Source organism: Symphalangus syndactylus, chromosome X, assembly GCF_028878055.3.
Source record: "Symphalangus syndactylus isolate Jambi chromosome X, NHGRI_mSymSyn1-v2.1_pri, whole genome shotgun sequence".
In the NCBI taxonomy this organism is placed as follows: domain Eukaryota; kingdom Metazoa; phylum Chordata; class Mammalia; order Primates; family Hylobatidae; genus Symphalangus; species Symphalangus syndactylus.
The window spans coordinates 68,262,811-68,290,114 of record NC_072447.2 but is presented as its reverse complement, the minus strand read 5'-3'; the positions used below and the strand labels follow the sequence as shown (position 1 = coordinate 68,290,114).

At 41.3% G+C, this 27,304-nt stretch overlaps 1 protein-coding gene across 1 annotated transcript; it reads right to left on the bottom strand.

Moving 5' to 3' along the window:
- Nucleotides 1-400: 400 nt before the first annotated feature.
- LOC134735975 (X antigen family member 3-like) lies at nucleotides 401-15,182 on the bottom strand. Its single transcript, XM_063634582.1, is given in 5 exon segments — nucleotides 401-444; nucleotides 2,221-2,346; nucleotides 11,573-11,698; nucleotides 14,530-14,635; nucleotides 15,102-15,182. Coding segments are annotated over 5 exon segments (483 nt in total).
- Between the last annotated feature and the right edge of the window lie 12,122 nt (nucleotides 15,183-27,304).

Sequence of the window (27,304 nt, the reverse complement as noted above, 5' to 3'; positions counted from 1 at the left end):
ATGTAATTCACCACATAAACCAATTAATAAAGAAAAAATCCAGCCGGGCATGGTGGCTCACGCCTGTAATCCCAGCACTTTGGGAGGCCGAGGCGGGTGGATCATGAGGTCAGGAGTTCGAGACCAGCCTGGCCAAGATGGTGAAACCCCGTCTCTACTAAAAATACAAAAATCAGCTGGGCACAGTGGCGGGTGCCTATAATCCCAGTTACTTGGGAGGCTGAGGCAGGAGAATTGCTTGAACCTGGGAGGTGGAGGTTGCAGTGAGCTGAGATCGTGCCACTGCACTCCAGCCTGGGCAACAGAGACTCTGTCTCAAAAAAAAAAATTCCTATGATCATCTGAATAGATGCACTACAAGTGTTTGATAAAATTCAACATATACTGAAGATAACTACTCTTAGAAAACCAGGAACAGAACTTCCTTACTCTGATAAACTGCACCTACAAGAAGAGTACAGTAAACATTATGCTGAAATGTGGAAAATGATGTTTCTGATCAGAAACAAGAGAAGAATGTCTACAACCACCAACTGTATTCAAATTATACTGGGAAATTCTGTCCACTACCATGAATGAGAAAAGTAAATAAAAGGAATAATGTTAAAAATGGCAAAGAAACCTGTTATTATTAAAAGATCATATAATTGTGTATGTTAAAAATCCAAAAGGATATAGAGGTAAACTTTTGGAATTAATAAGCATAGTTAGAAAGGTTGCAGGATAGAAAATCAATGTACCAACATGTTCTCTCTACATACCATCTCAAACACAGGATTTAAATTTTCATAAAAGACACAATTCTCAAGAGTATTAAAACTCTAGAAATAAATTTAACAAAAAAGTGCAGAAGTCTTTGCAGAAAACTGTAAAACTTTATTAAGAGAATGTTAGCAGTCAAATTTCCAGCATAAGAACAATATTCTTGGTTTCAGTCTTCATTTGTCTTGGTTTAAACCTATAGTTGCCCTTCACCTATAACATAAATATAAAATTAGGGCATGTTACTCAGCAGATTTTTATTTAGATGACACTAGAAGTATACAGCTACAGTGCTGATTAACTAAAATCAGAACCCTGAGGGTATCCCTTTAGCTTACATCCAGTTAGCCTCTGAATAAACTCAGAAGGTAGACTTCCAGGCATATTAACAATATTTTTAATTCAAGCCACTTTTTCTAGTAGAATAAGGAAACAAAGAGACTGTTCGAATACAGAATGAATTAAATCAAGTGAATCTATTTTATATGTGTTAAGTGGAAAGTAAAAATATGTCTATACTTTTAGTAAAAATTCAACCAAACAAAAACCTAAGGAAAAAAATATATTTTTAAAGTATCATTTAAATTTTTTGATATGAAATAACACTCTGAATATAGAATATGCTTAGAACTGCCTAAGTGCAGGAAATAGAAAAGTCAGTATTACTTTTGTGTATCTTGTGAAAAAGTGTAAAAATGTTACTTTGGACTAGTTTAGACATTATGTAGTTGCTTTAAGTAGTGAACATTTACCACTGTTTTCATTGGTACTCCTGCCTCTCAACATGCTTAAAATCATTTCAGTTTATACAGTAAACTGAAAACCCCCACGCTAGCTTTAAGCCATTACCAGCACAATTAACATTACAATATAAACTGATGCTTATCATAAACATGTTATGTATTTGTTAAAAACAGTCCTCTGTAAAAATACCTGAAAATTATTGGCTGTTGGTTAAATGACTTACATTCAAAAGTTAGAAAACCTTTTCTTATCTTTCTTTTAAAAATGACACATGAAATCGTATATATTTATCACGTAAAACATGATGTTCTAAAATATACATACATTGTAAAATGGCTCAATCTAATTAATATATGCATTATTTCATATAGCTGTGAAGACACTCAAAATCTACTCTCTTAGCATGTTTCATACCTTTAATATCGTAATTCAATTAGCTTTGACCCAATTTACTCTATCTCTTGAAGTCCTGGCCTCAAGTGATCTTTCTGACTCGGCCTCCCAAAGTGCTGGGATTAAAAACATTAGCCACCAAACCTGGCCCTCTATCTCTGATAGTGTGTAAGGCAGCCATTTGGGGTCTGAACTACCTTCAAAGAATCTTTAGATGTGAAGTATGATATTAAAGTAGCAGTAATTTTACCTCTGCATCACACAAAATATAATATTGTGAAAACAGAAACCCTATAATTTGCATCTTATTGAATAACATACCTGCTTCCAGCAATTTAGAGGGATCAAAAGTGGGCAGAGTCCCCTCCCTGCCATCAGGACCATCTCCAGGTGCATCCTCTATCTTGACCAGAGCCAATTCCTGTTGAAAAGCTTCCAAATCACGCCCTTAAAGATAAAAAGTCGTCAATTTACGAATTAAAATATGAACTATGAACGAGGAAATAATATTTATTCCCTCATCATTGTGAAATAAAAACCTGTAGGCTAATTATTTCAGGAGTCTGTTGCCAGAAAAGCAGGAAAGCAGAGATGTTCAAACATTGCCCTTTCCTTTCCCAAGGCTGGCCCTAGACAACTTAGTTGTAGCTTTTGTACTAATTTGTTCTTATTCTTATCACATTCAGTAGGTGACTTGTTTGAGTCAGTCTAACTAGACTATGAGCTTTAGGCAAAAATTTGGCACTGACACCTCCACCACTATCTATGACAAACCCAGAGCCAATATCATACTGAATGGGCAAAAACTGGAAGCATTCCCTTTGAAAACTGGCACAAGACAGGGATGCCCTCTCTCACCACTCCTATTCAATATAGTGCTGGAAGTTCTGGCCAGGGCAATCAGGCAGGAGAAGGAAATAAAGGGTATTCAATTAGAAAAAGAGGAAGTCAAATTGTCCCTGTTTTCAGATGACATGATTGTATATCTAGAAAACTCCACTGTCTCAGCCCAAAATCTCCTTAAGCTGATTAGCAACTTCAGCAAAGTCTCAGGATACAAAATCAATGTACAAAAATCACAAGCATTCTTGTACACCAAACACAGACAAACAGAGAGCCAAATCATGAGTGAACTCCCATTCACAATTGCTTCAAAGAGAACAAAATACCTAGGAATCCAACTTACAAGGGATGTGAAGGACCTCTTCAAGGAGAACTACAAACCACTGCTCAATGAAATAAAAGAGGATACAAACAAATGGAAGAACATTCCATGCTCATGGATTGGAAGAATCAATATCGTAAAAATGGCCATACTGCCCAAGGTAATTTATAGATTCAATACCATCCCCATCAAGCTACCAATGACTTTCTTCACAGAATTGGAAAAAACTACTTTAAAGTTCATATGGAACCAAAAAAGAGCCTGCATCACCAAGTCAATCCTAAGCCAAAAGAACAAAGCTGGAGGCATCACGCTACCTGACTTCAAACTATACTACAAGGCTACAGTAACCAAAACAGCATGGTACTGGTACCACAACAGAGACATAGATCAATGGAACAGAACAGAGCCCTCAGAAATAATGCCGCATATCTACAACTATCTGATCTTTGACAAACCTGACAAAAACAAGAAATGGGGAAAGGATTCCCTATTTAATAAATGGTGCTGGGAAAACTGGCTAGCCATATGTAGAAAGCTGAAACTGGATCCCTTCCTTACACCTTATACAAAAATTAATTCAAGATGGATTGAAGACTTACATGTTAGACCTAAAACCATAAAAACCCTAGAAGAAAGCCTAGGCAATACCATTCAGGACATAGGCGTGGGCAAGGACTTCATGTCTAAAACACCAAAAGCAATGGCAACAGAAGCTAAAATTAACAAATGGGATCTAATTAAACTCAAGAGCTTCTGCACAGCAAAAGAAACTACCATCAGAGTGAACAGGCAACCTACAGAATGGGAGAAAATTTTTGCAACCTACTCATCTGACAAAGGGCTAATATCCAGAATCCACAATGAACTCAAACAAATTTACAAGAAAAAAACAAACAACCCCATCAAAAAGTGGGCAAAAGACATGAACAGACACTTCTCAAAAGAAGACATTTATGCAGCCAAAAAACACATGAGAAAATGCTCATCACCACTGGCCATCAGAGAAATGCAAATCTAAACCACAATGAGATACCATCTCACACCAGTTAGAATGGCCATCATTAAAAAGTCAGGAAACAACAGGTGCTGGAGAGGATGTGGAGAAATAGGAACACTTTTACACTGTTGGTGGGACTGGAAACTAGTTCAACCATTGTGGAAGTCAGTGTGGTGATTCCTCAGGGATCTAGAACTAGAAATACCATTTGACCCAGCCATCCCATTACTGGGTATATACCCAAAGGACTATAAATCATGCTGCTATAAAGACACATGCACACGTATGTTTATTGTGGCACTATTCACAATAGCAAAGACTTGGAACCAACCCAAATGTCCAACAACGATAGACTGGATTAAGGAAATGTGGCACATATACACCATGGAATACTATGCAGCCATAAAAAATGATGAGTTCATGTCCTTTGTAGGGACATGGATGAAACTGGAAAACATCATTCTCAGTAAACTATCACAAGGACAAAAAACCAAACACTGCATATTCTCACTCATAGGTGGGAATTGAACAATGAGAACTCATGGACACAGGAAGGGGAACATCACACTCCGGGGACTGTTGTGGGTTGGGGGGCGGGGGGAAGGACAGCATTAGGAGATATACCTAATGCTAAATGACGAGTTAATGGGTGCAGCAAACCAACATGGCACATGGATACACATGTAACAAACCTGCACATTGTGCACATGCACCCTAAAACCTAAAGTAGAATAATAAAAAAAAAGAAACAAAGCTAAAGTATCTAAAAAAAAAAAAAGCAAAAACAAACCCTTATATCTTCTGCATAATGTATTAACTAGAAATAACTTTACACAGAGAATTACAGCCAAGTTCCCCAAAACCAGACAAGCTACCCAAGAACAGCTGAAAGAGCACACTTACCTATGTGGCAAAATAGTGAGAAGATTCATGAGTAGCGGTGACAAGCCTACCAAGCCTGGTGATAGCTGGTTGTCCAAGATGGGATCTTAATTCAACTTTAAAGTTACCCACAGAGTTACTTAATCTCCCTGTAGGTTTAGACAGCTCTTTAGACTCTAGGAAACAACCTTCCTACAGAGAGTAAAAAATATTTCCACCATAGTTGGCCCAAAAGCAACCACCAATTAAGAAAGCGTTTAAGCTCAACATCTATCTTAAATTCTAGTCTCTCTACTGAACTCCTAACATCACATTGGACTAATCTATTACTTAATAGAAGCAATAATGTTAATATAAGTAATATGAAAACATTCTCCATTGCATAAGCTTACATCAGACTGGAATAACCCACTGACAGTTAGCCTAATATTAATAAACGATATAATAAGCTCTTCATTATTTACACTGTTAACCCAACACAGGTATGCTCTAAGGAAAGAATACAAAAAGTAAAAGGAACTCCGCAAATTTTACCCAGCCTGTTTACCAAAAACATCACCTCTAGCATTACCAGTATCAGAGGCACTGCCTGCCCAGTGACACATGTTCAACGGCCACAGTATCCTGACTGTGCAAAGGTAGCATAATCACTTGTTCCTTAAATAGGAACTTGTATGAATGACCACACGAAGGTTCATGTCTCCTACTTTTAATCAGGGAAATTGACCTATCCGCGAAGAGGCGGATATAAACAAATAAGACGAGAAGACCCTATGTATGGAGCTTTAATTTATTAATGCAAATAAAAACTTAAGCCTACAGGCCCTAGCCTACTATCCCTGCATTAAAAATTTTGGTTGGGGTGACCTCAGAGCATAATTCAACCTCCAAGCAACCTAAACTAAGAGTGCACTAGTCTAAGCAAATTAATATATATTGACCCAATACTTTGATCAACGGAGTAAGTTACCCCAGGGATAACAGCACAATCCTATTCTAGAGTCCATATTGACAATGAGGTTTACAATCTCGATGTTGGATCAGAACATCCTAATGGTGTCGCTGCTATTAGGGGTTCATTTGTTCAATGATTAAAGTCCTACATGATCTGAGTTCAGACCGGAGTAATCCAGGTCGGTTTCTATCTATTTAACATTTCCCCTAGTATGAAAGGACAAGGGAAATAGGGCCCACTTCATAAAGTGCCCTTGCTCCACAGGTGATGCTATCTCAATCTAACAAATCATCACACACCCCACCCAAGAACAGGGTTTGTTAAGAGGCAGAGCCCGGCAATTGCATAAGACTTAAAACTTTATAATCAGAGGTTCAACTCCTCTCATTAACAATATGCCTATAATTAACCTTCTCCTACTTATTATCCCTACTTTCATCGCTATAGCATTCCTTACACTCATCGAATGAAAAATCTTAGGCTACATACAACTATGCAAAGGACCTAACATTGTAGGTCCCTATGGGCTGCTTCAACAGCTGACGCAATAAAACTTTTCACCGAAGAACCCTTACAGCCCTCAACATCTACTATTACCCTTTATATTATTGCTCCAATCCTAGCCCTTTCTATCGATCTCCTCTTATGAACTCCCCTCCCTATACCAGATCCTCTAATTAATTTTAATATAGGCCTCCTATTTATACTAGCCATATCAAGCCTAGCCATTTATTCTATGATCAGGATGAGCATCTAATTCAAAATATGCACTAATCAGCACATCACGAGCTGTGGCCCAGACAATTTCAAATGAGGTCACCCTAGCCATTATCCTGTTATCAGTTTTACTGATAAGTGGTTCATTTAACTTATGTGCACTCATCACAATGCAAGAACTCCTCTGACTGCTCCTACCATCATTACCCCTAGCCATAATATGATTATCTCCACACCAGCAGAAACTAACCGAGCCCATTTTGATCTAACAGAAGGAGAGTCAGAATTAGTCTCAGGCTTCAAACATCAAATATGCCGCAAGCTCATTTGTCCTCTTCTTTATAGCAGAGTACATGAATATTATCGTAATAAATGCCCTAACTGCCACTATCTTCCTAGGAGCACTACACGCCATATATTCACCAGAACTCTATACCATAAATTTAATTACCAAGACCCTTCTTTTAACCACCCTATTCTTATGAATTCTAAGAGCATACCCTTGATTCTGCTACAACCGGCTCATATATCTTCTATGAAAAAATTTCCTACGACTTACACTAGCATTCTGTATATGACATATCTCAATGCCTGTCCTAATTTCTAGCATCCCACCCCAAACATAGGAAATACGTCTGACAAAAGAATTACTTTGATAGAGTAAACAACAGAGGTTAAAATCCTCTTATTTCTAGAACTATAGGAATTGAACTTACCCCTGAGAATCCAAAATTATCCATGCTACCTATCACACCATGTCCTAGAGTAAGGTCAGCTAAATAAGCTATCGGGCCCATACTCCGAAAATGTTGGTTACACCCTTCCCATACTAATTAATCCCTTAGCTCAACTTGTTATTTCCCTTATTATGTTTACAGGAACTCTTATCACAATGCTAGGATCACACTGATTTCTTATCTCAACAGGCCTAGAAATAAACATACTAGCCCTTATCCCAATCCTAATTAAAAAAATAAGTCCCCACTCTACAGCTCTACAAAAGCAGCAACCAAATACTTCCTTATGCAAGCAACCACCTCTGTAATTCTCATAATAGGTATCCTTTTCAACAACCTGTCCTCTGGACAATTAACAATAATAAACACTATTAATCAATTTTCATCATTAATAATAGTGACCCTAGTAATAAAACTAGGAATAGCCCCCTTTCACTTCTGAGTCCCACAGGTAACCAAGGAACCTCTCTAATACCTGGTATACTTCTCCTCACATGACGTTATGAAGAAACATCGATTATGTTTTAAATTTTCCCATCAACAAACACGAACATCCTCCTATCACAATTCTATCCATTATAGTAGGCAGCTGAAGAGGGCTTAACCAAGCACAATTGTGTAAAATCTTAGCCTACTCCTCAATCACTCACATAGGCTGAATAATAGCAGCACTACTCTATAACCCAAACATTACCATTCCAAACCTAGTTATTTATTTTATCTTAACAATAACCATATTTTTAACACTCAACCTGAGTATAAGCACCACAACGCTGTCACTATTACACACCTGAAACAAATTAACATGGTTGACACCTATAATTACACTAATTCTACTATCTCTAGGAGGTTTACCTCCATTAACAGGGTTCCTGCTTAAATGAATCATCATCCAAGAATTTACAAAAAACAAGAGCCTTATTGCTGAACCATTATAGCCATCAATAACACTACTCAACCTGTACATTTACATACGCCTAATTTATTCCATCTCAGTGACATTATTCCCCACATCTAATAATAGGAAAACAAAATGACAATTCGAAAACACAAAACCCATACTATTCTTTCCCCCACTTATCTCTTCTACCCTCCTCTTACCTATCTCTCCATTAATACTAACTATAACTTAAAAATTTAGGTTAAATAAGACCAAGAGCCTTCAAAGCGTGAAGATTACACTTAATTTCTGTAACAGACCTGAGGACTGCAAGACTCTATTCTGCATCAATTGAATGCAAATCAACCACTTTAATTAAGCTAAGCCCTTGCTAGATTGGTGGAATTCAAACCCATGAAAATTTCGTTAACAGCTAAACACCCTAATCAACTGGCTTCAATCTGCTTCTCTGCCATTGGGGGAAAAGGCGGGAGAAGCCCTGGCAGGACTGAAGCTTCTCCTTTGAATTTGCAATTCAACATGAGAAATCCCCTCAGGGCTGCTAAAAAGCGGCCTTGGCCTCTGTCTTTAGATTTACAGTCTAATGCTTACCCAGCCATTTTACCTTTTTTTCCCCACTTATGTTCATCAATTGTTGATTGTTTTCAACTAACCACAAAGATGTAGGAACTCTATACCTGCTATTCAGCACATGGGCAGGGATACTAGACACCGCCTTAAGCCTTCTAATTCAAGCAGAATTAGGCCAACCAGGAACTCTGCTAGGGGATGATCAGATCTACAATGTTACTGTTAGCGCCCACACATTCATTATGATCTTCTTTCTGGTAATACCAGTCATAATTGGGGGATTCAGCAACTAATTAGCCCCTCTGATAATTGGTGCACCCAACATGGCATTCCCCCGAATAAATAATATGAGTTTCTGACTTCTTCCCCCATCTTTTCTGCTTCCACTTGCATCCTCAATAGTAGAAGCTGGCGCTGGAACCAGCTGAACAGTTTATCCCCCTTTAGCAGGAAATCTAGCACATGCAGGAGTCTCTGGATCTGACCATCTTCTCGCTCCATTTGGCAGGTGTTTCTTCCATCTTAGGGGCCATTAACTTTATTAGCACAATGACTCTTTTTTCACTAGGAAAGTATTTCTGATTACATACTTAATTATATAGCCACATTAGTGTTAAGCTATCACTATCATTTTTGACATCAAAACATCAAATAAGTATACATCATGAACAGTGTGGCAAAAAAGGAAACAGATAGAGGGAAATGGAAAAGAAGAGTAAGACACGTGAAGAAGACAAATATTTGTTTGTAAAAGCAAGTGTTTTTGATGGACAACTGGCAAATGTCACAAGTTCTACAGTCTTTGTGATGTTTAGATATTCAGGTATTACAGGAATATATTAAATAAATCATATCAATAATTTCATCCATACTTTGAAATTATTAGAGTTCAAGAATGTATTCATTTTCTATTATGCCCTATATTCAAAACCTGTGTCTTGTACATATTCTGTGTTCATCTTTTTCCATTTTCTTCTAGATAGTATAAACTACTATATACTACTGGATACTTTATTCATAGCTATTTTTCAAAAGAACAAGCTTTTAAATTTATTACTTTTGGATTAGTTTGCCTTTTACTAATGATTTGTACCTGTCTTTTATTCACGACCTCTTTCCTCTACTGTTAGGTTTATTCTGTTGCTCTTTTATTATTATTTTTGTTTTTATTATGATTTTCTTGTATCATGTAATTTGCTATCCGCTTTAATAAGATGTGCCTTTAAGGCTATGATCTTCCTAAGAATGCAATTGAGTCTTGTTCAATAGGCTCCTGGAAATAGTCTGAAAACTATCTTTTAATGCAAATAGTCTAATGAAATGGTTTAGCAGTGTAGAGTAAAAACATCTAGGTAATTTCTTCCCTAAACATGGAGTGTTTCCTTTAAATTCAGAAGCTCTTCTAATTAACAGTCGGCAATTTGGAAAATATGTGTAAACTATGCTGAACACTCAGGAATTAGTGAGTTACGGACTTTAAACTTTAGATCCTATTAACTGACGTCTCAAGACAGAAATTTTTAATATGTAATCTATGATATAGTTAGAAGTGATTCTATCATATGTGTCTTCAATCTAATTACACACAGTAGCTCATGAAGACTAACAGTAGGGCAAGGAGCGTGCTCACTGACCTACATGCATTCTCCCTACTTCATGGGCCACAGAAACCTGTCTCCTGCCATTTTATTATTTAGATATTCAAGTCTTCACTGCTGAAAGGATTTAAACTGCAATTATTCATTAAGAGCCACAGAATTGGTCAGGCGCTGTGGCTCACGCCTGTAATCCCAGCATGTTGGCAGGCCCAGGCGGGCGGATCACGAGGTCAGGAGATCGAGATCGTCCTGGCTAACACGGTGAAACCCCGTCTGTACTAAAAATACAAAAAATTAGCTGGATGTGGTTGCAGGCACCTGTAGTCCCAGCTACTCAGGAGGCTGAGGCAGGAGAATGGCCTGAACCCGGGAGGCGGAGCTTGCAGTGAGCGGAGATCGTGCCACTGCACTCTAGCCTGGGCGACAGAACAAGCCTCCATCTCAAAAAAAAAAAAAAATAGCCGCAGAATTCAGAATTTGACAAAATCCAAGAACAGTCATTCAGGTCTCCATATAGAGAAACAAATATCAAGCAGAGTGGTTGTTTATTTTCTTAGGAGCAATGAAGTCTCAACTCAGATATTATAATTGGACTGAAGCTGATTGTTATGATAAACAAATCATGAAAGTCGAGTATCTTTGTATTCTATCCAACAAAACCACAGCATGTAGAAATCAGCACTGAAATGGAATTTAATCTGATGTGCATTCACTATTTTCAGTAAGAGCAAACATGGGTGTAGAATTTATGGGATTCATTCAGAATCTCACAAATTATGGTAGAGCTGGTACTAGAATCCTCTTCAGTTCTCAGCACATTTCACACAAACTGGTATTACAAGTGCACAATGTATTTGTTAAAAGCAGAAATTAAAAACTAATTGGAAAATTGTTAGCTGTTGGTTATACTCAGAAGAAAATGCTTTCATATTTGATGATTCAATATGGCTTTGACCCAGTTTGTTGCTGTATCTGATAGTGTTTAAGTCTTGCAGTCAGGCATTCGGGGTCTGAACTACCTTTCAAAGAAAGTCTGTATGTGAGCTCTGTTTTTAAAGGGGCACTAATGTTCTCTGCTTTTATTATCAAAAGTATAATATTGTGGAAAACAGAAAGCATCTAATTTTGCATCTTAATGGATAACATACCTGCTTCTGGCATTTTAAAATGCTCTAGTTTTGGCAGAATCTTCCCCTCGACATCAGGATTATCTCTGCATTCATTCCCAGTCTTTGACTGAGACAGCTTCTGGAGATCAGCTACCAGGTCAGACACTTAAAAATGCAAAAATTATCGACTGAAGCAGACAAACATAAAATATAAATAAGGAAATTATAATATTCTTTTCCTCAGCATTATGAAATAAAAGTCTGTAGGCTAGTGTCATAACAAATGTGATGCAAAAATGTTACAATTTCGTTTTCTCGTATTATGAAGTCTTATTTTATTTTACGTATTTAATTGTTTTTTTTTTTTTTTTTTTTTTTTTTTTTTTTTTTTTTTTGAGACAGAGTCTCGCTCTGTCGCCCGGGCTGGAGTGCAGTGGCGCAATCTCGGCTCACTGCAAGCTCCGCCTCCCGGGTTCACGCCATTCTCCTGCCTCAGCCTCCGAGTAGCTGGGACTACAGGCGCCCGCCACCGCGCCCGGCTAATTTTTTGTATTTTTTAGTAGAGACGGGGTTTCACCGTGGTCTCGATCTCCTGACCTCGTGATCCGCCCGCCTCGGCCTCCCAAAGTGCTGGGATTACAAGCGTGAGCCACCGCGCCCGGCCATTTAATTGTTTTTTGAGACAGGGTCTCACTCTGTCCAGGCTGCAATGCAGTGGTACCACCTCGGCCCACTGCAGGCCCAACCTTCTGGGCTCAACGGATCCTCCCGTCTCAGCCTCACAAGTAGCTGAGCCTACAGGTGAATGCCACCACCAAGGATAATTTTTGTATTTTTTGGTAGAGATGGAGTTTCCCCAGGTTGCCCAGGCTGGCCTCAAACTCCCAGGCTCAAGGGATCTGCTGGCCTTGGCCTCCCAGTGTTTTGGGATTATATACATGAGGCACTGGTCCTGGCCTGAAATCTTATTTTAAATGACAATCTAAGGATAAATCACACTACACCTACTTTTTCCATATGTTAGTTACCATTGTGTATTATGAACAGCGAGTATCAACTATCTAAGAAATCTGAAGTCTGCCACATAAATAGCATTTTAAGCATAAATGTAATTTTCTGAACGTTTACATCAATGTATTGGCTGGCCTATGACAAGTCATACAGTCATGACACTCATCCCTTGTTGAAGTAACTTGAAAATTTTCTGGTAAAATTAATTAAAGTTATGCTTAGGTCCAAAGGCCCTATATGTAACTTTCCATAGATGAATCTCATTGAGAATTAAGTACCAACAACAACAGCAAAATTACTGTCCTGCAGTGAGAGTACAGGAAGTTGAGTGCAAATAAATAACTGGGTATATACCCAAAGGATTATAAATCATTCTACTATAAAGACACATGCACGCATATGTTTATTGCAGCACTATTCACAATAGCAAAGACTCAGAACCAACCCAAATGCCCATTAATGATAGACTGGATAAAGAAAATGTGGCACATATACACCACGGAATACTACGCAGCCATAAAAAGGGATGAGTTCATGTCTTTTGCAGGAACATGGATGAAGCTGGAAACCATCATTCTCAGCAAACTAACACAGGAAAAGAAAACCAAACACTGCATGTTCTCACTCATAAGTAGGAGTTGAACAATGAGAACACATGGACACAGGGAGGGGAATATCACACACCAGGGCCTGTCCAGGGCTGGCGGGGCTAGGGGAGGGAGAACATTAGGAGAAATACCCAACGTAGATTACGGGTTGATGGGTGCAGCAAACCACCATGGCATGTGTATACCTCTGTAACCAACCTGCACATTCTGCATGTACATCCTAGAACTTAAAGTATAATTTAAAATAAATAAATAAACAAACCAGCATTGTGGACAGTCATATTCTGGAAACCCATTAACAATGAATTGCTAAATAATCCATGGCCCAAATTCTGTCAGTGTTTACCTTGAAAATGCTACCCGTTGAGAGAACAATTTCTGTTTCATGATAATCTTATGGCACTTTAAGTTTTCTAATTATAAAAGTGTTTAAACAACTTTTAAAAGTGTCTCAAAATCATACTAATATAGCTATCCGTATGCCAGTGTCCTGAATTATCCAACTTTTACCAAACACACTGTCAAAAACACCAATGAAAGGAAACAGTGGCTGTCATTCATTGAGCTCTTTTCTGGAGTTGCTATCCTGCTTCACTGAACTATGTTTTGTCCTGAGCCAATACTGAAGTACCTTATAGTATAGCCATATTTGAGTATTACACATCTTAAGCAAAGCCAGTCACTTTCTCTTACAACATAGATGATAGGAAGAACATAAACCTTGAAACGAAATATGAATTCTGTCTCCATGACTCAAGTGGTCTTTGGTAAACCTCAACCCATGAGCCTCAGTTTTCTTATTTATAAAATGGGGCTAACATCCCTATGCAAATGGGCTTTACTCAGGGTGTTACAAGGTAGGGTGACTTGGCACTCTACGTGCTATTAAAGGGTGCATACAACACTGTGGACACCACGGCTGAGAAGATGATATAACATTCTAAGAAGATCAAATTACACTAGTGAAATAATGTACATTTTCTTACATCAAATGGTTTCAAAAATCAAGTTTTGTTGGAATGCAGAGCCCCTCCCATTCGAACCTCCAGGGTGGAGTTGAGAAGTTGCAACACAGCACTGGGTGCTCCTCACTGGACACCTCTACCAGGCACTCTACAGACCTCAAGGCTGTGGTCACCTAAGTCCTAATTTGGCAAGGACTGTATTTGCAAGCATACAAAGTAGATCTCAAAGAAAAAGAGAAGATTGCACATGACTGCAAACCATATTCTTCACTTTTCTAGCCATCTTTCAGCAAATGTTTGAGATCCTTTCCTAATGTTTTCTTTCCTCCTGTTACTGGTCATGGTATAATGTGTGATGCACACATAGGCCTCCTCCCCTTCCCACAGACATCTTTCGTTCCCTTCCCAGCACCTTGAATCTCAGCTGCACCCTGATCTTCTTCTCTTTCCTGACCAGGTGTAGGATCCTGACTTTCAGTTGGTGGTTCCTCTTCTTGAGACTCTTCATGACTGGGCTCCTGGGACCAGGAGGGGTGAGTGTGTACAAATACACTCACATACATCTCAATAATATAAGTATACAGAATACATAGATACTTCTGATCATAAGTCTAAGACATTTCTCCAACACTATTTCATATTCTTAATGTTTCATAAAGTTACTCTTCCCACAGAGAGTTTACTCTAAGACAGTTACCCTCAAGGGCTTTGGAAGCCATTTTAATCTGTCTTGGTACAGATGTGTACAATCAGTTATCAATAAGCATGAGAAGGAAATCATGGGCAAAAACCGGGGAACAGAAGATCATCCATCCAGACAAAACCTGAACATAATCCTCTTGGATTAGGCTGTCCTTCATGAGATGCCATGATCATTTTTTATCAGCACGGAAGACCTTTACCAGTGTATGTATACTATTTCAACAACACTGTCACAAAAATAACTTTCTGCTAATAGAAAACATTGAATGTTAAGGCACTCACAAGCAGAGTCACAGTCAGCTCAGAAGCTCATAAACTTCATCTTGGTATAGGCCTATATGTTGATCTTCCTTGGCATCTCATATTTCACTCTGCAGCACTATTCACAATAACAGAATACGGTGATTGGGAAAATGCACTTGAGAGGATAGCTATATTTGGCCACTTCTATGGACAAATGTTAGCTTGTAATTTTTTTTAAATTTGGAAAAACTTTGAAAGTCAGTCCCAGGGCAACTGTGTGTGTATGTCTTCTGAATCGTATGCTTGCAAAGCTACTTATGTTGGTCAAGCTAGCACAGCAATGTCTTAAGGCTCCTGGCAAAGACGCAGGAAATTTCTGATGAGGTTTTTGGTGTCACAATTGGACTCTCCATCATGGAGACATTTAGGAAAATACAGCTAGAGAATTAAAATCTGAGTGACAACGGCTTTTCTCACACACCCATTTGCTATTTACCCCCTAAAATCAAGTTCTGTTGGAATGCAGAGCCCGGCCCATTCGAACCTCCACGGTGGAGTTCAGAAATTGCAACACCGCGCTGGGTGCTCCTCACGGGCCACCTCTGCTGGGCACTCTACATACCTCAGGGCTGTGGTCACCAGCCCGCAGCGTTCCCAGTTTCTAGGCTCCTTCCTTACCACGCACTTCGTCCCTTCCCATCCCTTCGCACCCACCCAGACTCCCCACCTAGAAGTCTGGAATCTGTCCTCTGTTGGGGGTTCCAGACGCTTCCTGGACTCAGATACCTCCAACAGCAACCCCAGCAGTCGCCCCGTCTCTGCCTGACCCCCCTCCACTCCATGGCCCTCCTTCCTCCCTAGTTGTGGCCCTGCCAAGACCAGAAGGCCCATGGCCATGGTGCTGCATGAGAAGGACTATGACCTTGAGGCACTTCTACCTCTGAGCCAGGGACCACGCCGCCTGACCCATTCAGAAGCTTGCTGGCTCCTCCTCACACTCATTCTCACTTCACCTTCCGGGAGGACTGCCCTGCGGACCTACCCGCTACGTTTCAGTAGGGGAGAAAGAGTCCAGACAGCAGGAAAGTGACCCTCACACCATCTCAGCCCCATAGTGTTTGCAACGTGCTGCAAAGGGGTCGACCAGAAGCCTAGTGAACATGCGCACTGAGGTGGCCACCCAAGAAGCATGCGCAGTGAGATCTGACTTTGTCTTGTGGACTGAGTTACCCCTCCTTGTCCTGCCACGTCCAGTCCTCCTCTCCTTCCCAGGTCCCCACTAAGGAGGTTGGAATCCGTCCTCTGTGGGCGGATTCATATGCTTAGGGACTCAAAGACCTCAAATAGTGTACCCCTTCACAACTCACTCCAAGTTCAGCTGACCCTCCTCCCCTCTAGGGCCCTCCTTCCTCCCTTGTCTGGGCCCCCCATGACAACAAGGCCATGGCAGCATCACTGCCTTTTAGTAGAAGGATGACCACCTTGCAACCCTTTTCTCTACGTGGCCGTGGATCCAGTCGCCTGATGCACGCAAAGACCACCCGCCCCTCCTCACACTCACTCCCCCTTCAACTTCTGGGAGGGCTGATCTACGGACCTACCGGCTGGATCCTAGTTGGCAAGAACGAAAGAAGTCACCATCTGTCGCCAGGCCCAGTGGCTCGGGCCTCTAATCCTAGCACTTTGGGAGACTGAGGCGAGCTCATGCCTGAGCTCATGAGTTCCAGACCAGCCTGGGCAATACGTTGAAACCTCGTCTCTACTAAAATACAAAAAATTAGCAGGGCGTGGCGGCGTGCACTTGTAGTCCCAGCCACTCGGGAGGCTGAGGAAGGAGAATTGCTAGAACCTGGGAGGCGGAGTTTGCAATGAGCCGAGATGACGCCACTGCATGCCAGCCTGGAAAACAGAGCGAGAGTCCACATAAAAAAAAAAAAAAAAGTCACCATCTGTCAGGGCTCTTCAGGGACAGGAGACAGACACCAAGGCACATGGGCAACAAAGGACTTGCCCAGCAAGGGGCATGCATACTATTAAGTCAGATACACGCAGGGCCAGACAGGGTTTTCCTGCTGTCCCCAGACTCACATCCACAGGGTCTCAGGAACACAAAGAAAGGGACTTGAGAGATCTTTTTGTTTTGTTTTGTTTTGTCTCTTGCCAACCATTCCCATGCATCCAGAAACTTTGGGAACAGACAGTCCCACATCACCCTTAGTGGAGGACGTATCTCAGAAAGACCTTTTGTGAAAGAACTAAATTATTTTCATATCTATATTTATAAATGCTTTTCTTCAGACAGGATGTCAGTCAGTCACCCAGGCTGGAGGGCAGTGGCATGACCATACCTCACTGCAACCTCGATCTCCTGGGCTCAAGCAATCCTCAAGACACAGTCCCCCCGAGTGGCTGGTACTACAGGTGTACAGGCTGGTACTACAGGTGGACACCACACCTGGGCAATTGATCGATTTATTTATTTAGGCAGTGGTCTCACTATGTTGCTCAGGCTGGTCTTGAATTCCTGGGCTCAAGTGATCCTCCCACCTTGGCCAATTTTTATACATGCTTTGATTAATCAATTTTTATTTGGTTCTGTGTTTTCTGTCATGCTTGCAATGAGTTTAACTAAATTCTAATGCAGACTAAATAAATACACACCTGTTTACTATTTTTAGGTTGTGTTATTGCACATTTAAGTCTCTGGAATAGTAACAGATTTGCATGAACATAACTGTAGGTCATTCAGGCAGTGTATAGTTCAAAAATCTCCATACATGTTGATAGTAGGATCTAGGCTCAGTCTACTGTGACATGATGCACAGCAGTGGTGACTATGCTCATCATAAACTGTACTCCCCAAATAGCAGCCAAATAACCTGTTCATAAGACAGCTCTGACATTATTTGCATAACACTGTAAGGAAGAGCACTACCTCAAAAGAGCCACTAGTATGTCAGATGTAGACTGGCTTTAGGCACATTTATTCTGACTTTGAAATCTGGTGTAAAGTGGGTCTTTTAAAGTCAGGGACAGTTTTGTTAGAATTGGGTAGGAATCATAATGATTTAGGATTGATGGAGCCAACAAGACAAGGATTTTTAGACTAAGACTTCAAAGAGTTTTGGGATTGAAAAACGTCATTTGACACTTTTTATTGAGGAGCTGATGGATCTTTCAGGCAGTTGCTGAAACAACAGTAAAGTTCTTTGCAATGTTTATTTTCCTAGGCAAGAGATTCCTGTGTTAGTAAACTTCTGTTGATGAAGCTAGTGGACTATAAACTCAAACTAACATAGACAGTAAGCTGTGTGCATGATTCCTGTTGTCTTTACTTTTATATTACTTAGCAGTTTCATGTGGGAAATAGTACATGAAAAGGAAGCATAGGAAGGGGGCCCTGATCAGACGTAGCTTTTTGTAAGTAAATTAGGACATATTGTTGAGCTGACTCCTATATATTCCATCCAGCTGGGCTTCCCTTAAGGAAATACCTTGAGTAGGAAGAGAGAGGTTTCTCAATTTCTCTGTCTCTAAAAAGCAGCTTGAGTAGGAATTGTGGTTCTTCAAGGTGTTTGTTTGTTTGTTTAGATGAAGTCTCACTCTGTCACCCAGGTTGGAATGCAGTGGCACAATCTCGGCTCACTGCAACCTCTGCCTCCCAGGTTCAAGTGATTCTCCTGCCTTGGCCTCCCAAGTAGCTGGGACTACAGGCATGCACTACCACTCCCAGCTAATTTTTGTATTTTTAGTAGAGATGGGGTTTCACCATGTTGGCCAGGCTGGTCTCGAACTCCTGACCTCGTGATCCACCCGCCTTGGCCTCCCAAAGTGCTGGGATTACAGGCATGAGCCACCGCGCCTGGACCTTGCTTTTGTTTTTGTTTTGTTTTGCTTTGTTTTTTGTTTTTTTGGAGTAAAAGCAGTCATAATCCTGACCTAATATTTAGTGTATCTTTTATCTTTCTTGTTAATTTCAGTTTTTAGTATAGTGCACTCAGAAGTTCTCAAAGAATGGAAGATAGTGATTTCTGGATTTAGACTTTCTGTGAGCAACTAATTAACACATTATCAAAGTCATGGCATCAGATGGCTGCATGGTTGTTCTTCACTGAGACCTGGATTTTAATGATTGCTGAGTAGCCCCACTCCAGCTTCAAAGGGCGGTGTTTAACCTCATGCCAAATTTAAGCTTCTTCCCACCATTCTTGTGGGAGATAACCCTTGACCAGCTGGATGAGTTCAAAGAATGATAATTTTAAATAAATGAGATAAAATAATTAGTAAATAGTATCCATTGCATACAAAATATACAAATACATGGCACACCCACATATACATACTTATATTTATTTGTGTACTGAAGTATATACAAACTATGTATTTCTCATGCATTGTAATAAAAGAGTTTGAAGGTCACTACCTTAGAGATTATGAGACAAAATGTTTAGAGGCCCTTTCTTTAGCCATCTGGGAAGATGACGGATTAAGATTTGCTCAGAATAAATTCACTGTTGTCTGTAGCTTTCTACATAATGCTTTAAGTAGCTCTCAGTGCTATTTAAATTGGTCAGTTTTATTGTGGGCATTTGACCCTTAGCAAACTCATTTGCGAACTCCTGAGTTGGTGAGAAAAAGTCTGATTAGTGGTGGGGCTTTAGTTCCTACCATGTCTTTCTGCAGCTACAGGGTGTGTTCATGTGTGTGCTTCTGCACTCGTCTGATGGTGCTTTGATGTGTTCCCTTTCATTTCCCCCCTTTATTATTGACTGTCTCTTATGGTTCCTATTATGTACTTCATTAGCATCTAGTGACAGTGCCATCTGTGGTATTCGGATTTAATCCATTTTACACATATTCCAAAATATTTTCAAGCATGAATATTTATTCTTACCAACTTTCCTGTCAGTACTCGGAGGAGTCCAATGCAATTAAATATGCATATTTGATGTTACATCTTACTGGGCAATAATTCTACTGCATTTATAATCAGACTAACAGTCGTTACACTTGAGGTATATGTCACCATCATGCTTACATAAATGACACATTGACCAAGACACAGAATGAAAAATTCTGAGATATTGACATTTTTTTAAAATGACCTTGAGAAATACACAATCATGGAATACTTGCAAAGATTCTCCTTTTGCAACTGATGCAGGATAGGCCAGCCCCAAAATTGAAACTTAGCCTGAGAGGGCTCTTGGCTTTGCCCGGGAGAGATTTCAAGTGTCAGCTGGTAGTGTCAGACAGCAATCTTTCATTGAATGGAACTGCTCCTTGCAGAGCAGGGCTAACTCATAGGCACTACACTCAGAGTCACCAACCTATGGGGTCTTTGCAAGAGCATTTCTATTGACTTATACCCACTTTCAATTATATGTACATTAAGGGCAGGTTAATGCAAGTTGAGGGGCGAGATATTTAGAACTTTCTATGAAAGGGGGTAACTTCCAGGCCATTGCCATGGGAAGCTGTTGTAACTTCCAGGTCATTGCCATGGCATTTGTAAACTGTGATGGTGCTGGTGGGAGTGTCTCATGCTAATAAGCAATAAGGGCAGCCAGGGATCACCCTTGTGGCCATCTGCTGGTTTCTGCCAGTTTATCCACTTTTTTCTGTCTGAATCAGATCCTGTTTTAGTCAGCAGGGTTATGACCAGAAACAAGTCCTGCCAGTCTCCTACCTCAGATATATGTTTCTGTATCATTTAAGCCCTGGGACAAGTTTCTCAGACTGAAAACATGGTTTGGTAAAGCTCGATGCTTTCTTAAGGGGATAGGGTAATATCAGAAAATAATCCATACTTTTCAATCTGTGAGTAAATAAATTAAATAATGGATGAAAATGTATTTCTTAATGTGATGCAGAATAGTAGATATTAGATTAATACAGAGTCATGAATTTTTATTTTTTTTATTTTTTTTTGCACACAAAACAATAAACATTTTCTAAAAATACATACAAACAAAAAGATGCGTATCAAACATATTAAGAAGGTTGCACATGGGAAGACAGGGAATAGAAATGGGGAGCGGGAATTAAAGAAAATAAATGAGAGAGGGACTTTATATGGATCAATGATAATAACTCAATCCTCTATTTGACAAAGAAGAAGGAGAAGGAAGAGGAAGAAAAAGAAGGTGGGATAAAGGATCAGAAAGGGAGGAAAATAGAAAAAATGAGAGTATGACTCCAGGGTAGACCTGTTTTGTTGTCGCTGGGCTGGTTGGTTGGTTTGTCTGTTGTATTTTTCATATGTTTTGCCATGTTGGCCAGGCTGGTCTTGAACTCCTAGCCTCAAGTGATCAACCCGCCTCGGCCTCCCAGAGTGCTGGGACTACAGGCGTGAGCCACCACGTCCAGCCCCCACATTGCTTCTGGCCTCCCTGGTAGACCTCCCAGACGGGGCGGCCGGGCAGAGGCGCTCCTCACTTCCCAGACGGGGCGGCCGGGCAGAGGTGCTCCTCACTTCCCAGACGGGGTGGCCGGGCAGAGGCGCTCCTCACTTCCCAGACGATGGGTGGCCGGGCAGAGGCGCTCCTCACTTCTTCCCAGACGGGGCAGCCGGGCAGAGGCGCTCCTCACTTCTTCCCAGACGGGGCGGCCGGGCAGAGGCGCTCCTCACTTCCCAGACGGGGCGGCCGGGCAGAGGCGCTCCTCACATCCTAGATGGGGTGGCCGGGCAGAGGCGCTCCTCACTTCTTCCCAGACGGGGCGGCCGGGCAGAGGCGCTCCTCACTTCTTCCCAGACGGGGCGGCCGGGCAGAGGCGCTCCTCACTTCTTCCCAGATGGGGCGGCCGGGCAGAGGCGCTCCTCACTTCCCAGACGGGGTGGCGGCCGGGCAGAGGTGCTCCTCACATCCTAGACGATGGGCGGCCGGGCAGAGGCGCTCCTCACAACCCAGACGATGGGCGGCCAGGCAGAGACTCTTCTCACTTCCTAGACGGGGTGGCGGCTGGGCAGAGGCGCTCCTCACCTCCCAGACGGGGCGGCCAGGCAGAGGCGCTCCTCACATCCCAGATGATGGGCGGCCAGGCAGAGATGCTCCCCACCTCCCAGACGGGTCGGCGGCTGGCCGGGCAGAGGCTGCAATCCCAGCACCCTGGGAGGCCAAGGCAGGCGGCTGGGAGGCGGAGGCTGCCGCGAGCCAAGACCACGCCACCGCACTCCAGCCCGGGCAACACCGGGCACTGAGTGAGCGAGACTCCGTCTGCAGTCCCAGCACCTTGGGAGGTGGAGGCGGGCAGAGTACTCGGGGTCAGGAGCTGGAGACCAGCCTGGCCAACATGGCGAAACTGCGCCTCCAGCCAAAGAAGAAAAAGCAGGCCGCGGTGGTGGCGCGTGCCGGCAATCCCAGGCAGCCCGCAGGCCGGGGCAGGAGAATCACGGGAGCCGGAGGCAGGGAGTCTGCAGCGAGCCGACTAGATTCCAGCCTGGGCCGCAGAGGGAAGAAAAGAAGAAAGAAAGAGAGAGGGAGGGAAGGAAGGAAGGAAGGAAGGAAGGAAGGAAGGAAGGAAGGAAGGAAGGAAGGAAGGAAGGATTTTTCTGTAACAGTCTTGGCAATAAATATTTTAGTCTTTGTGGGCCACATAGATTATGTGGCATATTGTTGTGTTTTTTAAAAGTAAGAGTTTAAAATGTAAAAAAAAAGTCTAAAGGCTATGCAAAAATGAGCCATGGGCTGGATTTAGCTACCAAGCCATAGTCAGCTATCCCCTGGATTATCTTTTAATTCAAATATTTGAATGCTGCATTTTTGTACCAGTAGTCAAAATATTAACAAAGGAGAGCTCTACCTCCACATAATATTTAGAAAGGCTCAAGAGAAAGTCCCTTTAGCCCTGAAAATGAGAAAAAGCCTAATAATCTATATTATCATTTTTTTTAGATCATGAGAGAGCTGAGGTAATAAGGCAGCCATGGGAACTGATACAAGAGGATGACAAGTCCCTCTGAGGAGAGATGACACACACAAACTGTGTTACCTCTGGCAGAACGTGTGTGCAAGAAGTGACAGTCATAAAAGTGGGTAAGAAGGAAACAACTGAAATGTAACAAATTCATAAAGTTCAAACGTAGGCAACTGAGAGAGCTGGAATCCCTAGAAGTCTCAGACATAAGTAGAATCCACGTTCACAGACAGATGAGATCCTGTCTCAAAGAAAAAAATAGTCAAACTGTATAAGGCTAAATCAAAAAATCAAGAACAAAAATAACAGATGCTTGTGAGTTTATGGAGAAAAGGCAATGCTTATACATTGTTGGTGGAAGTGTAAATTATTTCAACCACTGTGGAAAGGAGTGTGGCAATTCCTCAAAAAGCTAAAAGCAGAACTACCATTTGACCCAGAATCCCATTACTAGGTATATAAAGACACATGCACAAGTATGTTCATTGAAGCACTATTCACAATAAAAAAGACAGAATCAACCTAAATGCCTGTCAATAGTAGACTGGATAAAGACAATGTGGTACATATACACCATGGAATACTATGCATCTATAAGAAAAAGAGAGACATCATGACCTTTGCAGCAATATGGATGGAGTTGGAGGTGATTATCATTAGCAAACTAACGTAGGAACAGAAAACCAAATGCCACATGTACTCACTTATAAGTGGGAGCTAAATGATCAGAACACATGGACACATAGCAAGGACCAACACACTGGGGCCTTTCAGAGGGTGGAGGGTAGAAGGAGGGAGAGGATGTGGAAAAAATAACTAATGGACGCTAGGCTTAATACCTGAGTGTCAAAATTATCTGTACAACAAACCCCTGTGACACGCATTTACCTGTATTACAAACCTGCACATGTACTCCTCAACCCAAAATAAAAGTTTCAAAAAAACTCACAAAATTTATGAAATATTCTGATATTTCTACTGAGAAGAAATAAATTCACTTATTTTTGTACAAAGAAGGAAGAAAGGAAGAAGGAAGGAAGGGAGGGAAAGAGGAAGGAAGGAGGAGAAGAAAACAGAGAAAAATAGGGCTGAACAAATGTGTCTGTCTCTATCCAAACAGCTCTTGATGAGAAGGCACTTTGAGCAACTTGAGTGAGAAGTAACATAAATCAGAGGATGTATTAATCTGTTCTCATGCTGCTGATAAAGACAAACCTGAGACTGGGCAATTTACAAAAAAGAAAAAAAAAGAGGTTTAATGGAGAACTCAGTTCCACATGGCTGGGGAGGCCTCACAATCATGGCGGAAGGCAAGGAGGAGCAATTCACATCTTACACGGATGGCAACAGGCAAAGGGAGGGAGGTTGTACAGGGAAACTCCCCCTTATAGAACCATCAGATCTTGTGAGACCCACTCTGTATCATGAGAACAGCATGGGAAAGACCTGCCCCCATGATTCAATCACCTCCCACCGGGTGCCTTCCACAGGGTGGGGACACCACCAAACCATATCAGAAGATCTCAATCATCTCCATTTACAGCCTTTCAAAAGTTATTCTGGCTGTTGTTTCTGAGCAATTCAAAGCTACCTTGGGGCCCAGTGAATCCATGTATTCTCCTGAAGGGCATCTTTTACCTGGATTAACAGCACAGCTGAGAACCAACACAGATCGGTTAGTTTAGGAAGAAAAAGAAAAGAAAAATACAGTAGACCAACATTTCCCTCCCCCATGATATTGTTCTCTTTTCACTTTTTCCATTCAATGTAGAGAAGGATATTTGAATCCCAAAATTTCTAAGCTGAGAGACCTCTGAAAGATTATCCTATACAGCCATTTTCAAAATATTTTTAGCAACAGAACACTTTTGTGAAATGAAATTTCATCTAAAACCCTACTGAAGAAAATGGGGTGATAGAGTAATATTTTTCATATAAATGTATCACTTTAGTTTCAAGTTATCTTTCTATAAAGGCTGTCAGTAAATTTGATTGAGGTTCTTTTGAGGAACCTAATAAATTATTCTGTGGATTTCTGCATAACACTTCAGTTCCATATTAACTTCTACATCTGATTTTTTGGTATTTTTACTGTTATCATTTCACGGCTGCAAGAAGATCTTGATTTTCACAATATATTTATCACTAATCTGTATCTTGGGAAAAAGAGAACCTCACTTTAAAAATAAACAAGTTACAAGTAAAGGATGGAAGAAGATATATCCTGCAAATATGTATCACATAAAAACTCAAGGTGTCAAATTAATACCTCACAAAGCACTCTTTATAGTGGAGATTATTACAAGGGACAAAATGGGACATTACATAATAATCATGAGATCTGGTCATTTAAAAGTGTGTGGCGCCTCCTCACCTCCTCCAACTCTCTCTCTCTTGCTCCTGCTTTTGCCATGTGAAGTACTTGCTCCTGCTTCACCTTTTACCATGAGCAAAAGCTTCCTGAGGCCTCCCCAGAAGCTGTTACCAGAAAGGGGTCCCGATCCAGATCCCAAGAGAGGGTTCCTGGATCTCGCCCAAGAAAGAATTCAAGGTGAGTCCACAGTGCAAAGCAAAAGCAAATTTACTAAGAAAGTAAAGTGATGAAAGTATGGCTACTCTACAGACAGAGTAGGGAATTCCCAAAAGTAAGAAAAGGAATGCATCCACCCTAGGTACAATACTCGTTTATATACAGGATAAAAAAGATTATGGGGAGATGTGCTCTGCTACAAGGGTTTGTGATAAAGGATTAATTTTCTTAATTACTACGTTTTGCAAGAATTGATATTATGATATTTAAAGCAAAATTAGGAATGCTTCTGTTCTCAAGATATTGGGATATCAGGACACTCCTAAGTCTGGGTCTGCTCAGTAAAAACATCTAGAGGCTAGAAATACCTAATTTTCTGAGAATGCAGCCAAGCAAGTCCCAGCCTCATTTTTCCTAGATTTTTCCTATTTTTTCAAGATAGAATTGCTCTGGTTCGAACGCATGTGACAAATCCAGCGCCATGCTTTCTGTACAGCCTGCAGAACCATGAGCTAATTCAAACCTCTTTTCTTTATAAATTACCCAGACTCCAGGTATTTCTTTACAGCAATGCAAGATGGCCTAATACAGGGTCTGCATTGCTTAGGAGTCTCATGTTGATTGCAGTGTCCTCAGTGGTTTCTGAAGGAAGGCTAACTTATCTCCCAAATCCTGCTGGTGATGCTGATTTGCTCACATATGTCTGTGGCTGGTGTAACTTGCATTTTTGTCTCTCTCATCTTGGTCAGAATCTGGTACTCCCTGGCTGACTCAGCCTCAGCCCATGTGTGCTGGCTTCTGCAGACCCCTCTGAATCTGGGCTTCATCCTCCCTTCCGCCCCTGGCCAGGGTTGTCCACTCCACAGCCTCAGCTGCAAGGTAACCTAGTCCCTATCTGGCTTAAGCTTGCCTTATGGTAGCACCCCTGGCTCTTGAATCAGCCACTTTCCATACCCTCCAACCCCTCCACCTTCCTCAGAGAATGCAGCCCCGTGGGGTCTCACCTACAACGCAGCAATAACCAAGATCAGCTCTTGAAAGCAAAATCCCTCATTTCTAACCATCTATTTGCCCACTTTGTAGATGATAGCGTGATCCAATAGACATGGAGAACGTGGTGATTCAAGTAAAAGGAATGATCATTACAAAAGCTTCTTCCTTGAGAATGTGGAAGGGCATGGGATCCAAGTGAAGAGTGTTAGGGAAAAAAATTATTCATGACATTTGTTAAAGAACGGTAAGGCAGACTTCATTCAGGACCATCAAGATAGGTGTAGGGACCACTGCTATGGGGTTTTGTAGTGAAGGGAGAGAAACTGGGTTCTACTCCAAATACAACAACGAAAAGTGGGAATTTATAGCCAAGGAACAGGGTGGGGAGCAATGGATGGAAAATTACTAAGAGGAAACACCACGGGTAAGGGGGTATTGTGGCTAAATTGAACTAACATGATTGTTGGTGAAGGTGGGCCAGGGTGACCAGACATCACCTGGGGGATGAGAAACCTAACTGAGATATTGATGATGGGAAATTCTAACTAAACTGACTTAGCAGGATTCTTGCTAAAATTGCACAATGCAGCGACAAACATGGCAGTCTAAAAGTCCCCTGTCCAGGGCTGTCTATTCCACAGCCTCGGCTGCAGGGTCACCTAGCCCCTAGCTGGGTTAGGCTTCCTTTATGGCATGATCTTTAGCTCTTGAATCAGCCACTTTCCAGATCTGCCCCACCATCCTCAGGGAATGCAGCCCCCTGTGGTATCACCTACTTAACAGCAAGAACCAGGATCAGCCT